Source organism: Mesocricetus auratus, unplaced genomic scaffold (assembly GCF_017639785.1).
Source record: "Mesocricetus auratus isolate SY011 unplaced genomic scaffold, BCM_Maur_2.0 Super-Scaffold_100006, whole genome shotgun sequence".
In the NCBI taxonomy this organism is placed as follows: domain Eukaryota; kingdom Metazoa; phylum Chordata; class Mammalia; order Rodentia; family Cricetidae; genus Mesocricetus; species Mesocricetus auratus.
The window spans coordinates 49,228,361-49,241,215 of NW_024429190.1; the positions used below are offsets into that span (position 1 = coordinate 49,228,361).

The window sequence follows — 12,855 nt, forward strand, 5'->3', positions numbered from 1 at the left end:
AAAAGAAGATGCATTTATTTAAGTAGTTCATCATAGTTGACTTTAAGTTTGAAAATAAGGAAAACAAGAATTGGGTTGTACTTCCTTAAAAATAAGTTTTAAGCCCTATGTTATTCCTTAAGGTCTAAATACAATTTTATCTGCTTGTTTCTAGGTTTAGAAGTAATTAGGTTTGCATGCCTCTTTTTCTAATCTTTCTATTAAATTCTATACCACTGGCTTTGAAACAAAGTGCTTAATTAATGTTATATACAAGGAATATATGTAAAAACATATAATATTTTTAACAATTTTATTTTCACCTTTAAATATTGTCAACATTTAGCCTCATTAATAAAATATCAATGAGAAACTCAAGGGTATTTATACCAAGCATTTAAAAGTATTTTTACAATTAGTCATGCTTCGATACAAACCAAAAAGCCCCTTAAGTAAACATGGTTAACAATGAGCAAGCCATCACTACAAATATGGAAATAGCCATAAAAATATTGTGAAGCATGTTACCCCTTAATGATACTCCATACTTCATTTATAACTTAAATGAATATTAATCTTATTAACATATACCAGTAATTAATGCTGTCAATGTAAGAGAGCAGAATATCTAAATGTTAATACATATATAGATAAATTTTCATTTTGCTATCCATTTAAAATTAACATTTTATTATCCTTCAATTCTTGTGTGTTTTTAAGAGGACGGCGAGAAAGATGAAGTAGTTGTATTTAGCTGGGGAACACACATGGTATGTACATCTGGGCTTCACCCAGAGATTGCCACATCGAGTGGAGCAATTATTGAAATAAAAACCTGTGTGTCAAGCAACCACATGGCAGCTTCCTCTTCAAACCCTACACGCCCTTGTTCATGATACCTTTCACAGGGATAGCTGCTGTGACCATTGAAAATTTATGTTGTATGTGAGTATTTGACTGCTTGTATGCATGTGTACTATGTACATGCAGTCTCAGCCACACCAGATGAAAGCTTCAAGCTCCCTGTATTACAGATTGTTGTAACCTGCCATGTGGATGCTAGGAACTGAACCTGGATCCTCAGCAAGAACATAGAATGGCCATGCACACTGAGCCATCTCTCCAGACTCACAGTGAAGACTTCTACTGTTTATGTCCAACCTGAAGCCTCCACTCACAGATGTAGCATTGACAACTGCAATAAGTTTTCTACAGCAAGGCTCTCTAGAGCCTGCTTCTCACTTTAGGGATTTCAGGATGTCCTGACTCAAGTTCACTACAGATGCCTCTCACAAAGTCCATTTGTAAGATGCATTTCAAGGATTCACACATGTCTCAAAGAAAGAAAACAGTGATTATAATGTAGTTGTAAAACTCACCTCAGAAATCAGTGGGTATATAAATTTTTTGGTAAGGTTTCCTAACTATATCTGCTTTATAAAATGTCAGTAGATATATTTAAGTCTTTCTTCAAGACAATCTGCAGCTTAGATTGCCAGATGATTCCTTAAGCACTGTTAAATCAAGCATTTCGTCTACTGCTTATTTGAATTTGTGACACTCTTTTGTAGCACATAATGAAAACAGAACACTTCCCACTTGATTTCTTTGTTGGTACATTATAACCTTTTAGCACTAACCACTTTATACCTCATAAATCGTGCAAAGCAGAAAATAATTTTGATTTTGTTCCCATCTTGCATTACAAAAAATTTAAAAATGGCTTTAGTATTTTATATCCAAGTTTGAAAAATCTTCAGATTAAATGTGGCTTGATATTTTTTTAACTATTGAGCAGAAAATGCACAGGATTACAGATAAAACTGGCCATTTTAGAAACTGTAATTGCCAAGTAGTTTGATTTAATTGTTTCACATTTCAAACATAAGACATAACAGCACTGTTTATTTTGCAAATCCATAAATACGTACAGTTGCACATTAACAGTTCACAAGAGAAATTATTTAAAAAGGAATTAACACACATACTATTTTCTTCTCAAGAGTAACATATCCTGGAAGTAAATCTGAGAAAATCATGGCTTTGTTTTAAACAATCATCTATATCCCCAAATTGGCAAGTAAAACAAGAAATAAAATTAAACTAATAACTAATCTAGGCAAAGAATATTGTAATATTAGGCATTAATCTTTCATTATAAGCAATAGTTATATTTAAATAAAATATGTATTAAAATTATTTCATATTCAAAATATGTCTCACAGAAGTATTAAGTTCGAATATTAATAGTACACAAGCAAAATAAAGAAAAGTAAATTAAAATATATGTTATAATTTCAATGTGTTGTACCTGACTATCAATTTCATGTCCATTTAGATAAATTAACCTGAATACTTCTGTCTTACTTGTGTATGAAAGCCCTAGTCTTATAACAGTACCATTCAGATTTTTACCAATGGACTCTTTCATTTTAAATTTAAACTTCATGTTACTGGAATACAACTGAGTACATTGGACTAAGCCAGGCTTTTATGATTTTTATCACTTAAAATTTATAAGTAAAGATATCCAACCCAGTAAACAAGATTGAACAAGGCAAAAGCTGTTGGGAAAAAGATTCTTGAGTAGGAATCAATTTTGGCTATGCGTATGTGTATCCGTCCTTCCCTCCAGGACCCTGTCCTGCAGTCTTCAAAACAGCAGAAAAAGCTAGCACAATCTTTGCCCTCCAAACACTGGTAGCCGTAATCATCCTCCCCTTGAGGCAGAGAAATGCTGTTCATGGGGATCAAGGTGGAACCAGCATGGAGGCCTGGGGATACCTGAGAAAATGATAAATGAGACTGTGAGACAAAGATACAGAATCAAAGAAAATAAACATAGCCCTGCCAAGGATGCTGCAGGAAACTGATAATGAGTCTTTTAAAAAGGACTTCCAAATATTGATCATGTTCCATTACAATGTGTTTTTAGATTTCGATTTACTGTTATGATTAAATTTTCTTCTATCCCCAAAATGATGAAAAAAACCACTGTAGAAATAAAACTCATTAAATACCTCTAGAAAGTTAAGCTACAAAAATCTTAACCATGAATCTAAGTATAAAATGAGAATAACCTTTATGTTCCTGTGGTGTTGAACATTCACAATTACAATGACATAAGTATTTTGATATTGAACACTATATAATTTACTTATCTTGGTTATAATGAGAAAAGAACAACAAGAAGAAACATTCTGCTGTTGAAAACAGTTTGAAAGCCAGAAAGGACAGAAAAATATGACACATATAGGAAAGAGTCAATGCAAACAGCCACATTATAAACATTTTAAAACTCTGTTTAGAAGCAATAGATGTGCAAGCCTAGGCCCATTTGAATAATGCAGCAATCCCTCCTGTGGATATTCTTTTAGCGCCTACATAGATTTTATTACATATTACAGAAAAATCAAACTCTGTTTGATGGTATTGACAACTCTTATTTTACCAGGACTATTTGAGGTAAATATCAAAATAATATTTCATCATAGATTCTGAGTAAAATTTTTATTTTATTAGATTTCTTTGTGTGTGTATTTGTGTGCAGGTGTGTAAGAATGAACATGCATATATTACAAGATATATGTCAAGTTCTTGTGGCCTGATATTGAACAGACTGTCAGTCTTTGTAGCATGTATCTTTACCTGCTGAGAAACCATATTGACTCAGGATCTGAATATCCATCTGTGATATGAATAATATTTGAAAATATCATAACTCGGGTGAGAGTCAAAGGCTGTGTAACATAGATGAAGCACTTTAGACACACTTCGGAGAGATGTGCTCCATGAAACAGTGCTTGCTTGAACTGGAACATAAAATGGGGCTGTTCCTCTGTTTCTGAGATGCCCGCCACTCAAAGGTAGCAATTGCAATATGATAGATAAGCTTGGTGATTAAATGGGGCATGTACAGCAAGCATTTGGTGGCAAGTAGTCAGCACTTACTACTGCTGTTGCTTTTCTGTTGTTATTGCTTTGTGAAAAGGTCATGTCATAGCAGATTATAAACTTCATGGTAAAGCACAAGTATGCACACTGCTAACAACAAGAACAGTTACAAGAAAAACAATCCTTTAAAATGACAAGAGGACTTTAGTTACCCTCTGTCCTTCAGAACTTTCTGAATGTCTTGATTTACCTAAGTTGTGGGTGTTAATTCTCAGTATACTCACTTTTTTGTTGTCATGAAGCAAAAAATTAGAAGTCAAAACTATAAAAATCATTTTACTAAGCTTAATTCTTTCTAATGTAGATGTTGATCATCTTTTCTTTAAGTTAAATTTTGAAAAGCTGTTTTTGCAAAGACATGTAAGATATTTGTGGGAAGTATTAAAAATCAAACAGATATGTGGCCTTCTTAAAATTTGAATTATAATTCAAAGCTATTGAATAGGAAAAATACAGAATGATAAGTATTAAACATTGAGCTCATGCAGGCTGAGAAACGGATTGATGGATAGAGCATTTGCTCTGCAAGTCAGAGCAGTCAAGCACAGATTCTCAGAATCAAGTTAAATGACTGGCAGGTGTGGTGGCTGATGATTAGAACAGATCTAGGGAGACAAGAGACAGAGGATCCAAGGATAAGATGACTATGCCTAGTAGCATACTTAGTGAGGCCTGGGTTCAGTGGGAGACCTCACGTTAACAAAGTGGATAGTCCTAGCTTCTTATCATCTGTTCTGGAGTACATGGACCCAGGAGAAGGGGAAAGGGACAAGAGTTCCTGAAATTGGGAGCATGGGGGGGGGGGTTGGGGAGGGAGAGAGGGAAAAGGTGAGGGGAGAAGCAGAGAGAAGGAACTGGGATTGACATGTAAAACAAGCTATTAAAAAAAAAAAACTTATGTCAGAAATAGCCAGTAAGAAACCAAACAAATGGCCAAAAGCTTCATAGTTAATATAGTGTCCAGTGTGTTATTTGTGGGTTCAGACAGCGTGGCAGGGCCCAAGCAACTGGAAAGGAAGACTATACTCTACACACAATAAATAGTCCAGAAGGGGTAGGGAAAGGCCTCACATAAGAGCACATAAGGCGTATGACTCATTCAGAGGAGCTGAGATTGATGTCCTAGCACCCAATATGAATGCTTCACAGATACCTGTAACTGTAGTTCCGAGGGATCCACTTTCTTCTTTTGGACTTTAAGGTCCCTGTACTCAATGCACATATGCGCACACAGTCATCATACACATAATAAAATACAATAAATCATTTAGAAAGAAGCAGTAAAATTCACAGAAATAAAGGGTAACAATATCAATTAAAAAGATGGACAATAAGCTTGTATTTATGTTTTACATTGTAAAACATGATAAAATTTAGAGTTAAGAGGATACAAAAGTGGCATTGAAATTGTTCATAAATGTACATGTAAAATTTAACACATATATATGTAAAAATGCCATATTTCAAACAACCTTTCTCCTTTTCTGTCAGTGTTGCTTTGAAATAGTCTATACAATTATTGTAAATAAGTGAAAATATCCATGAAAAGAAAGCCACAAGAATGGACATAATTTTAATTCTGAAATCTCTGAACCTTCATTCCTCACATATACGTTATTGTTTTTGTTCATTGGCTACAACTGCATTCAAATACTGCTATTAGTGTCAATTTAGGCTTTTTAAAATGAGAGTCTCATTCAGTGATCAATCTGCTTATTTAGACTATGAAGGGTAACATGAAAGGATGCTATTAGGATGACAAAACAGCTAACTGTGAGTGGGGCCTCATTGCACGCGAGGCACATCACCTGGCTGTTGCTGCAATCGACATTCAATGATTACTGTCTCATTGAACATCCCGCCATGCGCTGACATTTTATAATTATTTAAGCAGCATTTTTTTCTCTATTCCACATATTACCAATATCAGAAAAACACCTCCCGGGAACGTTGTCCAACACCCTTTCAGAAGAAAAAAGATCTTTTATGATTTGTGAAATTGCAGATTGACACAGGTGTTTGTTATTCTGTTACATTCTCTGAAGGGTAGGTTAATGTTTATTCATGCAGACTTGTACTGGCTAGAAAAGACATTAGCCCTTTACGAAAAGGAGGGTTTATGTAAATTGGAGGATTGGTAGGCACACATTAACTCCCCTTGAGGCTCCAGATAACTTCTTAACCTATTACAGCAGTCTCCAAATTTTGGTCTCACCTCTTCAGCAATTAAAGAATACACACTGTGTCCTTATCTCCCATTATCTTTACAGTATATAGATACCACTATGCCATTCCATTTGGAAATTTCTCTGACACACCAAAACAAAAAGCATAAAAGCTATAGTCTTAACATGACACTGGATATGCACAAACTGCCCACAAACTCTGGTCTGTCTTCAAAATGGGTAATTTCATCCCTAAAGCTGCAGTTGTAAGCCAGTGGTGTCCAATGAAATTAGGAAAATATCCTCTATTGATTTTGCCCAGTGTAGAAGCCAAATGTGACTATTAGGCATGTGCTGTAATAATACTATAAAGATACTATGTTTTGAATTTTGTTCAGCTTATATCAGTTTGAATGCACCTAACCAGTCTCTAGCAGCTACTGTATTAGATGTCATATTGCTGGACATAAGCTTGTCTTCCCCCATTCCAAGCTCTAAGACAAAAACCAGTTCATGTGGTTTTTCCCTATTTGTAATAGTCTCCCAATTTATTCTTCTGAAAACTTCAACTTATTCTCCAAGTGACTACTTCAACAGTGCTACACTCTCTGAAATTTTTCACCACCAAACTTCCTTTAGACTTAATGTAAATGCTTTATAAATGGATTCTTCTCACTTGAAATGAAAAGAAAACAGAGCCATGTGATCCACATTTGCATCACCCTCTTTTCAGCGCTATGTGTCTATTAATCTGTACCTCACAGACCATACTTCACAATGTCTTCCGTGCTCCATAGATGTGAGATGTAGCTAGTGTAGACCCTGATTTGTGGTGATTGACAGTTTTGGGAATAGCAGCTCTCGTGCTCTTTTTTTCCCCTCAATATATGTTTCTATTTAAATTAGCAACATGAATGCTTCAAGTGTCAATCCCAGCTCCCTCTCCCACCCCTCCTCCCTAATCCCTCCAACAGCCCCCCAAGCTCCCCACCCAACCCCCACGTCATTCCCCAGGGAGGGTGAGGCCCTCCTTGGGAGGATCTCCAGAGCCTGTCATTTCATTCAGGGCAGGACCTAGGCCCTTCCCAATGTGTCCAGGCTGAGAGAGCATCCCTCTATTTGGAATGGGCTCCCAAAGTTCATTCATACACCATGGTAAACACTGATGTACTACCCAAGGTCCCAGTGATTTCTGTGGCTTCTTTACTGACACTACATTCATGGAGTCTAGATCAGTCCCCTGTTGGCCTCTCAGCCATCTCATGCTCTTTTAAAAACAACTATTACCTTATTGGTATTTGTTTTAGTTAAATACCTTGCTTTTGAAAAACATTTTAGACACTACCATTCTCATTGACAGTTCTCTTGCCTATATGAATACTTTGGTTTTGTAAATTATTTATTATATTTTACATGTATGTGCCCATATGTTTTCATGAGTGCAATGAGTACATAAATGTATGTGCATGCATAATGTGTGTCCTTAATAGGCAAAAATAGGAAAGGTGATAAATTTGGAGGCTATTGTACTAGCTCAAGAAACAATGTGCTATTGAAAACAGTAACTGAAGCAGAGTGAAGGTAACATGGATGAGCGTCCCAGCCCTCAAAATCAGATTCTCAATTCTGTATAAAGATGACATATTTGTGTAAGGGAGCTAGAAGTCAATATTGGATGCTAATGCATGTAAGCTATCTACTTGCTTCTATTTTAAACAGGGTTTGAGGTAGGTAAATGTGCACAGCATCCTGGGAAGAATATTACTATATGTCAGTATTTACATGAATGTGGAGGATGGAATTCGGGACACCATGCCTGTCTGCAAGTTTGCCTACACCTGGCTCCCTGGCTCTAAACACTCCTGGAAGCAGAGTACACATTCAATTTCTGTTGTCTCCAAATTGCCTTTACATTTATAAAAAAATAAATACCTGTCATTTGACACTTTAACAAATTTGAGAGACTAAAATTAAGACAGTACTCTCTTCAGTTTTGTACACCATCTCAAAGGGTAGGTCTCTCATGGCTTTGTGAGATTTCTGATAGCCTATCAGCAATTGAAGCTCCCACATAAAATGCTCTTCATTGGTGAGGTGATGGCTTCCACAAGGGTGCTGTTTCATAGTCCAGCACAGTTAACATAACCTCGATGATTTTTCGTTCAATAACTGTACCCAAATCATTTAATGGTGGGTGTTATTAAGAGATGAAACCCACATATTGAATGGGATATGGATTTCTTCAGATGTCACTGATAGGCAGACTAAATACAATAATTAAAGAAAAACATAAATGAAAAAGAAATGAATGAAAGATAAAATGGATAAAGGAAAGAGGAGAGAAAAAGGGAATACAGAAAGGAAGATAAAATGAACTATTTAATGTGGAAAGTAGAAAACATCTTAATAAAATTGCATATTATTATTCAATATATTGTACTCAGATGTCATCTCTTCATATATGAGAACATATATACATATGAATATATATGTACATGAATATATCTCCATATGTGTATATATATTCAGGGCATTTTATATTTCCTATCATAAACAATTGGCAGGGAAAATAATGGACTACAGATTATTCAGACTTTTTAGCTTCTTAATGAAAGTTCAGACTTTTACGGAAGGAGAAAGAGAGAGAGAGAAGGGAGAGCAGTTATCTGAAACAAGAAGCATAAGACACTGCAGGAGCTGAGTCTGGGCTGCACTGTTGGGATGGAAAGAATGGAAAACTTAGATTCCATCAAGTGTTTTATGGAAAAAGTGAGAGGAAATGGACAGAGCTCTCTGGCACTTGCATCAGTGCTTTAGATCAGCAAGACCACGTTGCTGAATACAAACTAGGCAGGAATACAAATTTGTTGGCTGGTCCCAGTTTTACAAGTTGTCATTTAATGCTGCAAGAGATAATAAAATATGCATCTCAACAAGCATGCAAGACAGAGAAAGGGTTATTGAATGTCTATAAAATATTTTTATACACTCCATTAAATTAAAATGTCAACCATGAACTATTGCTAGTTAGCATCTAATACTTTAATACTGGCATTTCCTTATAACTTCTTTTTTATTTTTAGTATTTAATTTGCTGAGGTTGTTGCTAAACATAACAGACAAAACATATGATTGTTCTTGAATAATTACAGTAAAATTGTATCTAGGCTTCAGTAGTTTTTAATATATTTATTTAAATTAATTATTTAAAAAACATAATTTTAAGTTTCCATTTTTATGCTTCAGCTCGTCTAAGTCAACATGACATTAGGACCTGTCTTCTGTATATTCTGACCTGGGGTTGTACTGGGTAACTTTTCAAACACACATGAGCTTTGTTTTGTTTAGTAATATACCCATGTTACATATCAGTGTTAAAAAACTATAAAACTCACATAGCATTGTATATTACATGTGTGTTAATGTCAGTTATTTTTATTATAAGAATTTCTAAAAAAGTTTTAGAAATTAAATACAATGAAGACAATTGCTACACATAGGAGTGGACATTTAAACTTTAAAATGGGGACTAAATGATGAGATGGAAGGCGGAAGTTTGATCTTGGTTATAAGAAAATAGAGAAGCATATTTTTTAAATTTATCAGGGGACAAGCATACAAAATGGTTCAATGAGTAAAATCCTTGTCTTGGAGACATGGCAACCTCAGGTTTATTTCTGGAATCCACATAAAAATGGAAGGAGGAAATCCATCCCATATATTTTCCTCTGACCTCTTCATGCATAGTATATATAATACTGCATCCCCACTTAAACTGTATTTACAATGATAATTATGTTTATTTTGAATCAAGCAGTGAGTATTTAAGTGTAAATCATTCCTCTTTTGTATTTTATCCATTTGGCAGGATAAATGTGATATTTTAAATTGATGTGAAGTTGTGACAGTCAAAGATTTGTGGAGTAAAGCAAGTTCTCAGATTTTTGCAACTTCCAATGTCTTCTTTGACAATGAACATCATAGGACCTAGGTGCAAAGTTTACTAGGCTTTAACTCTTAAAATATTATATGAAAAATAAAGGAGAATTAAAATCATGTCAAAGTTTCTAAAGTAAATAGCATAAAAGAAGAAAATGAAATACAGTATCTCCAAACTTAGAAATAATTTGATCCCATGAGTCTCATGGGGCACATGCTATAACAGCTTTACAAGCTTCTTGTCAAGGATGGATGTCTTGCACTGTCATTATTTGAGTTTTAGCATACTCTGTTCTAAAACTATTTTACTGAAATCAGTAGCATTCTGTCACTTTGTCAATATTTGTGAAATGAAAGTCTACTTTTCTAAACACTTTGAACAGAGGAAAACATTAAAAGGAAGACCAGAAAGAAGGAGCTCTGTGCTCAAAAAAGAGCTGAGCATGAATCTTGGATTCATCACTGACAGAGCCATCCTTGTGAAAATAACTGTACCTGGGTTTTTAGGGTTTCTTTGAGCACAAATGAAACCAGGTAAAATGCTCAAATCTGCCTGGAACCTTCAATGAATGTTAGATATTGCATTCAGGTTGTTATCGGTGCTATTATAAACTCAAATTGCACTCAATAATTTGTTACATGTATTAGAATGATTAAAATCAATTTTAACATATAATTATATGCTAGATGCAATCTGTAACTTAGCCACTGTGATTGGGAATGTGGAGTGAAGGAGTTTAATTCTACAGAAACCAGGGAAAATGTAACAGTTATGACTTTCTGCTCTTCCTGGGTTTTAACCTTGAAAGAGAACTTGCTCTGAAAAGTTGTTAATTCTGTGTGCCACTCATTATTGGAAATCCACATGCACATGTGAAATAAAAAACGAAAATCTTTGATGTTATTAATATTTTGTTTTGTTGTACTGATGCAAGGTCTTATTTTATAGCTAAGTACTCATGACAGTCCCCCTTTCATCTGCCTTCCTAATACAAGGATAACAGGTGTGAAAAATCACGACCAGCTTCAAAAAATGTATTTTAAATACATTTAGATACTATTTCACCTATGTAAAATACAGTAGTATGAAAGAACATTGCACTAATTGGATATACATTATGAGAAAACATGTATTGTCCCTGGTCTTAGTGGAAATGTTCGGAGTCTATTAAACATACATAGCACTTATTGATATAGATTTATTAAACCATTCCTGCATCTATGGAATGGAGCTCTCTTGGTCTTGTCCCTTTCATAGGATCTTGGCTTTCGTCAGTATCACATATTATTAATGGGAGTATAGTTTAGCTACTCAGAAAATCAGTAGGCACATTTCTGCAAACATTAAAAAGATCTACATATGACCAAGTGTAAATTATTCCTACATATAAGTTCAACATACCTTATAGCTTACAATAAAGAACCTTGCACATTCATACTGATTGCTGTTTATTCACAATACTTAGGAAATGGAATGCACCCATATCCATCAATTGACAAATGAAAATGTGGTGCATAATGTGGTACATGTATGTATACAATGGAATATTACTCAATTTTAAAGGAAAATGAAGGGAGAAATTTGCAGGCAGAAGATGGAACTGAAAAAGTTACACATGATGTATTCAGCTAGGCACCAATAGACAAATGTATATTCTCTCTCAGTTATTTTCCTTCGTATGTTTGGCATTCAGGGCATGTGGAGAGTAGGAATAGCGAAAAGGGCTTTTGGTGAGGAACATGCATTTAGAGAAGGAGGTGGTAGAATACTATTTTAAATAAAAATAGAAAAACAGAATTTGGGGGGCAGAAACAATAGATGACCTAGTGGAGTAATAGGGATTGTAGACAAGAGTGTTCATGGGAAGGCCTAACAAAAATGAAGTGTGAGTGTAGAGCATACATGGAACCTAGGATTCTGCAACTCAAGTCAAAATACAGTAAGAGAGAATAATAGGAATCATGTAATATGAGGTAACAAAAGGACAATGAAGGAGTAAGTGGGGATGGGGGACTGTGATGGCTTGAATAAGACTGGCCTCCATAGGCTCAGAGACTCAAATGCTTCCTTCCCAGTTGGTAGACTATTAGGAAGGATTAAAATTGTGGCTGTGTTGTAAGAGATGTGTCACTGACAATGGGTTTTATGATTCCAAGAACCATGTCAGGACAAGGCTCTATCTCTTCTCTTCTCTTCCCTTCCCTTCGCTGCTCTTCTCTTCTCTCTCTGTCTCTCTCTCTCTCTGTCACTCTCTCTCTCTCTCTCTCTCTCTCTCTCTCTCTCTCTCTGTGTGTGTGTGTGTGTGAGTGTGTGTGATACCTGTGAAGCAGGATATGAAGCTCTTAGCTACTGCTCCAGTGTCATACCTGTCTGCTTCTTCCCATGACCCTTCTGGAAATTGTAAGGAAGCACCCAATTCATGTTTTCATTCATAAGAGTTACACTGTTCATGGTGTCTCTTCACAGCAGTAGACCAATAACTAAATCAAAGACTGAGGGAGGAAAAAGGATAGGAGATGGATTGACCAAAACTAATGGTGTAAAAGAAGCCTCAAGAGACCCCATTCATTTGTAAGCTAATTTAAAATATATTATTTTAAAAGGGCATTTTAACATAAGTACTCCATATTAACAGACAATACTACTCCAAGCAGAGATGGGTTACTAAAAGAAAAATCTTAGCTGAAGAAATGGGATTACCCCCTAAAAGTTTTGGTCAGGGAGGTCTCAATGGCATACCAAAACTATAGTCTTTTCTCATTATTCTCAGTTGTTCACTGTAACTAGGCCCTGTTACTGAAGATATTATATGCATTG

At 35.2% G+C, this 12,855-nt stretch overlaps 1 protein-coding gene across 2 annotated transcripts in view; it reads right to left on the reverse strand.

Moving 5' to 3' along the window:
- Nucleotides 1-278: 278 nt before the first annotated feature.
- The window catches only part of Gabrg1 (gamma-aminobutyric acid type A receptor subunit gamma1), a 68,985-nt gene continuing 56,408 nt past the window's right edge, over nt 279-12,855 (reverse strand). For both annotated transcript variants that reach the window (XM_040747154.1, XM_040747155.1), the window contains exon 9: nt 279-2,763. In XM_040747154.1, the coding sequence (XP_040603088.1) occupies nt 2,494-2,763 (270 nt within the window). In that variant the 3' untranslated portion in view covers nt 279-2,493. The remainder of the gene's footprint in view (nt 2,764-12,855) is intronic.